Below are 5685 nucleotides of genomic sequence, written 5' to 3'. Positions count from 1 at the left end.
TCTCCAGCTGAAGGGGAGCGGGAATGATAGTTAACGCTGCGTCAAAAGAGAGGTGCGCCAATTCTCTGCTGCCGACGCCACCCATACCTTCACCTAGCGTCGTTTTCATCGCTTATTAATTTGATTTGTTAGGAGTGAGGAGGACGCCGGATCCTCGGCCGCAGCAGGTCCCCTTCCCTTTTGCAACCTTTTAATTTTTTGTGTAGGTGGTTCCGATGTTCCGGAGGTGGCCTGGTTGGTGTGTGTCATTGGACGGCTGCGGAAAATTGCGCCGTAAAACACACAACCGGCTGAGTCGCGGCTCCGCGGGAATCCGGTTCGGGTCGCCGCAGGGTGAAAAACAAAGGACTGTCTAAAAAAGGGGTGTCGCGGGGGCAGAGCCGAAAGGCAACGTTACGGCTGTTGTTGATTGCGGTGAATGCGAAGCCGTGCGAAGCCGTCTAGGGGGGATGGGGGATGTTCATCTACAGGTGTTCGAGTTAGAGTCACACACTGCTCTCGTAGTTCTCTGGTGATGAATGAACGACGTCTCGCGAGAGTAGGGGGCGGTTATTTTGAGGTGAGGTTGGCCATACTGGCGATTTGAGCCCGCCCCGCCGCCGCCCCCCAGCCTTCCCCCCAGCAGTGGCACCAACCTTAACGACTGTCTTATTTCACGGGGCCGGCGTGGCTCTGCCCTCCCCACGGTAATGCCCGGCAATCTACGCACCAGCGCGCCGCGCCGCAGTACAGAGCAGGGCGGAGCAGGGCGGAGCACGGCGGGGGGATCCACCGGGCTGACTGATGGCGCTGGGGGGAGTGGAGTAGTTGGTCTTAGGAGAGGTTATGTACTACATTAGGCAGTGGCAGGAGGCGGGCGGGAGCTTAGCAAGGGAAAAGGCCGCGAGTTCTCTCTCTCTCACACACTCTCTCAAACACAGCAACTTTTGACCGTGAAATACTGACACGACTGGAACATATCATCCGAAGGATGTACTGGAATTCAACTAATCCTCTCACAACTGCACTTGGATGAAACCTTGCGAGGCAGGATTTTGTTTTCGAAGGATGTGTTTGCTTTTGCTTCATGAGCCCACACGAAGTAATTTCCTTGCGATCGAGAACCAAACAAACTTACCTAGACATATTGCGGCGGCGACCAGGAACAGACTGCACCGCTTCATAGTTTTGAGCTAGGGCGTGCCGAGATCAGCACTGGCCTGTAAAAAGGCAGAGAAGAAAGCAAAACGTTAGAAAAGCAACGGTAATAATAAATGACTACAAAAACAGTAAGAATAAAGTGGTCAGATAAACGACCTCACACACAACGAGCTCAACTACCCGAAGTACACAGCACGGCGGCGTCTTGATGAAGCCATGTGGTGGTATGCAATGGAGGGGCGCCGCGCAATTGGATAATAACGGACATGGCCGTCGTCACTCTCAATACGTTATGCTACCCTGACAACTTTCATTTAAAGAAATTACTTTTCTTTTCAAAAGGGGATGTCGATCGAGTTTCCAAAACGCGGGCGCGGGAATCACAAATGCGTTACGATAACGCTGAATCCACGCATTCGTATTTTGACAGATAGGTGAATTTGGTTGCTCCAGGTTTGTTTTCATCAATTTGTTATTTTCAATTTTGCGCGCGCGGGTTATTCCTGCACCCTGGATGATAAGGATCCCCTCTCCTCCCCACCGTGTTTGTCGCTCATCGATCAAGGCGACGTCGAATCACGGGTGAGGTGAGGCGTGCCATAATAAGTTTCACCCCCCCCCCCCATATTCCCCCTCGTCTGACCCCGCGCTAAGGAATCCGCCACAAAAAAAAAAAATAAAAAAAAATACAGAAAACTGGAAGATAGCAAAGACAAACAAGCTTCCGTAAGTCTAGGTGACGGCACGAGGGTTGGTTGCCTTCTCCTGGCGGGCCCCCGTCAGCTACCACGGAGCTATTTTCATCCCCCTACCTCACCCCTTCCGTCGCACCTTCCCCCTGGTCTCTCTCTATCTCTCTCTGTTTGTCTCCCTCTCCCTCTCTATCCGACCTATCCCCACGCTGTCTGTCTATCGGCCGTTTTAAAAATGGCCGCGGGCCCAGCGCACCAAACTTCTGAGGGAGGATATTCTCCCTTTTCTCTGATCATTCCTTCTCTCCGCACCGGAACTAAAGGCACTCGTTCAATCTCTTTTGCAAAACTGACGGCAACGAGTGACTTCGATAGCGAGCGTCGACTTGTACGCGACGCAATGAAAGTACTTGCCTGTTTTCTAATTATTTTCATATCTTTAGCAGTGCGCCGTTTCTGGACAAGAGCGCCAGGGCCTGGCTGCTCGGCCAGGCCGAACCATATGATACGATCGATAGCACAGGCGATTAACTTCGTCCAGCCGAACCAGGCCGTGGCGTGGCGTAGTGCAGCATGAGGTGGGGCGAGGCGGGCGATGCGGGCGGGGCACCAGGCACTACATTCACACATGTCCCAGTGGCGACCCGGTCCACTGTCCGACTGTCCATCAAAAACAAACTACTTGATCGCCGCGGCCGGCCCGGCCAGGTTTGATGGCACCTCCGGCTCGCCCGGCCTCGCCCGGCCACGCCTGCAGCCATGGCGTCCCTCCCGCTGTCACGGGCCAAAAGGGAAACTTAGTCCACTACTCACTCCGCTCATAGCCATCGCCATCAAGGACCTCTAGCCGGACTGCTATACACCTTTTGAGAAAGACGGAACGTCGTAGGAGCAAGCGTGAGGCCAAAAAATAAAATTAGAATATTGAAATCTGGACGGCCTTTCCTGTTCAGCTCCAACAGCAACAGCAACAACACGTGCAGTGAAGCGAGGAACAAGCGCAGTGGAGCGGCGCGCTAACAACATCTTTCAACGACTCGTCTTCAGCGGCCTACACACAGGACGCCCTTCACCGGCATAGCGCCCGTGTATTCCACGCCCTTCACCTCTCCCTCCGTCTCTCTCTCTCTCTCTCTCTCTCTCTCTCTCTCTCTCTCTCTCTCTCTCTCTCGACATCCCTCTCTCTCCCTTTTCAATTTACCGCCTGCTCTCCACCTCCGCACTGCTCACTCCGCGCGCTCCCCGGGGATCCCGCCAGACAGGGATCAGCGCCCAGTCACGATCAATATCAAGGGATCGCTTCAACGAACTTAACTAAGGAAAAAGAAATAAATTTTCCTTATGATTGCAATAAGCACTTAAACCCATGTCTTGGGATTTGTTCACTTAACATTTCGCAACGATAGCTGGAAATCAACATCATCGACAAGAAACTTAAGTGTGTGACTGTCGTACACTTAGCGACGAGCAAGATTCTATTCGCATCCGTAGGTCTAAGAGTGGGAAGTCATAAGGTACATTTACCCATTTATTTGTACAAGTGCGCGATATGAAAGTAACACAGACCTACTACAAGAGTGCAACATTTAAACACTTCTTGGGTTTTTAAAATATTTTCTGCGTTAAACTACATCCTAATATATAGAATTGGGAGCGAGTTTTGTATTTACCGATATTCACCGCCGAATCCGTATTGAAATTTCGCAGTATATCGGAAAGGACGCGGTGGGCGAATGCGGGGGCAAAAGAGGAGGATGGGGATGGGGGCGCTTGTCTCAATCTCCAGCTCAAAGCCATAGAACCCCCGAGCCCCGGGCCCGGGCCCAGCCCAAGCCTGGCCCAAACCCAGCCCCCCTCGCCCGCAGTCCGCTCTTCATCAGATCGTAATTAATAGGCCAAACTTGGACAAACGAGACGCATGGTCGTAACTTGGATGAGCGGGGCGGCGGGACCGCGGCTGATGAGTCAAGTCTGTCTGTCGCGCCGCCGCTGTTCCTCTCGCTCCCGAATGAGGTTCCTGGTTCGACACACCCCTCCAGGTAACTTTGTGGACAGAACATCAAAATAAATGTCGAGACACTCTTTTTAAATAACGAGGGAAGAATTTTTCGCAGCCATGAGTCAGAGTCTGGTCGGGGGGGACCAACCACGTTGCCGGAGGCACCGCATTCCCTCGCTCTCGCAAAATAAATATAAAAAAGTGTTGTCTTTAATTTTACTTTTAATTCAAGTTAATTAAAGTTGGCATTCCTCTTTTGAGCCACTGTTGACCCCGGGGTTGACCCCGAGCCTCGACGCCAGAGTCGCGCCCTTTTAATGCTGCAGCGCCGCGGCTCTAAAAATAAGAGCGGCATGATTAATCGAAGAGACAAAACGGACAGTGCTCGACGACACGAGGAGTAGACATGTGCTCCATTCTGTGTCGCTGGTCCCGAGGCTGGTCCCCCTGGGCCCGGCGGCCCGGCGGCACTACGCACTGAGACAAGATAGATTTATAAATCTCGGGAGCGCCACCACCACGATCCATCATTTTAAGGCCACCCATCCCCTTTTGCTCCCCCCCCCCCCCTTTTCCCCCTCATCCTCCGTTTCCCCTGCTTTACCAGCACATTTTCTCTCCCTCCTCAAAATCCAACCCTCTTCCGTCAGCACTCCCCGTCATCTACAACGGCCCAAAACCTTTCCCCACTCTCCCTCTCGACTACCCCGCTCCCCACGACGTCCCGCCTCTCTCTCACACAGCGGCTCACTTACAGCTTACAGTTCCACCCTCTCATTAGGCAGCATACCGCCTTTCGTATCGGTAGGGCCGAAGCGCCCCGAGCTTCGAAATCGGAGCCGTGCTCATCTTATGTCTCTGTCCGACACTCCTGCAAGCAGGCTATGGGGACGGCCTTTAGCCAAAGACACAACCAAACTAGGACGAGGAACCCGACCGAAATGGGTATACCTTTCTTCACCGTGTGGGGTGTGGAAGGGCGAGGGGGGTGGTGCAGATGGAGAGTAGAAGTGAGAGAGGGGGAGGAAGAGAGAACGGCGGGGAGAAAGGGGGAGGGAGTTGGGGTGAGAGTGGCCGATACGACAGCATTGTGCGCGCGAGCATCCGCAGCATCCGGGCGGGGCGGCGGCACAACTATGCAGGGACTCGCCACGCGCCAACGCGCCACGGCAGAGGAGCCCCAAGCGGCCCGGCGCGGGCACACCAGCGGCGGACCAGCAACACCAAGGCGGTTTACTCTTTACAGCGGGGAAAGAAAAAGTATGATTCAGAAACCCACTGCAGCATGTGTGTCCATCCTACTATATTACTCGGTCGTAGATATGCGAATGACCACACTCGACTACATCAAGGGTGTCCTGCAGCTGTGCGACGTGCGACTGAAGTTGCACGATTCTAGAACCTTAAGATAGATATTTTTCTTTACATAGGTAAAGACGTAAGTCACGCAGGTTTTTTGACACCCTTGAACTAAGTGTGTGAAAAGTCACTCGCACATCTAAACATTGCAAAATAAACATTAGCAAACTGGCACTGCGAGTAGCTCGACTCTTCCCTTCCGTCCTCGTCGTCCTATGAAGGGATCGAGAAGGCGCAGGGACAGGTAGGTACACGTCGAGAGTCCAAGCCCAATCGGGATATTGACTGGGCGAGGCGGGGCGCGGACCTCACCCACGGGCTCGCCTACGAGCTGGGTAGCCGCGCGGCCCGGGCCCAGCCCAGCCCATTGAGCGCGGATAAATGTCTTCAATTATTTCCTGGCCTAATTATGCGATTACGAGACTTCCAAAGGGCCGGTCGGGCTGGCCCGATCCACGGCATAAAGGCCGACCTCTCCATTCGGAGGGCCCCACC

General features: G+C 53.7%; 1 protein-coding gene across 1 annotated transcript in view; it reads right to left on the bottom strand.

The window, feature by feature from the left end:
* Nucleotides 1-5685, bottom strand: part of LOC127749790 (uncharacterized) — a 146758-nt gene that overhangs the window by 78210 nt on the left and 62863 nt on the right. Inside the window, exon 2 of the mRNA XM_052269474.1 lies at nucleotides 1118-1199. Within this exon, the coding sequence (XP_052125434.1) occupies nucleotides 1118-1163 (46 nt within the window). The 5' untranslated portion in view covers nucleotides 1164-1199. The remainder of the gene's footprint in view (nucleotides 1-1117; nucleotides 1200-5685) is intronic.

This window comes from Frankliniella occidentalis, unplaced genomic scaffold (genome assembly GCF_000697945.3).
Source record: "Frankliniella occidentalis isolate FOCC.00 unplaced genomic scaffold, Focc_3.1 Scaffold93, whole genome shotgun sequence".
In the NCBI taxonomy this organism is placed as follows: domain Eukaryota; kingdom Metazoa; phylum Arthropoda; class Insecta; order Thysanoptera; family Thripidae; genus Frankliniella; species Frankliniella occidentalis.
The sequence above is the reverse complement of the archived record's forward strand: the minus strand, read 5'-3'. Positions and strand labels throughout refer to the sequence as shown.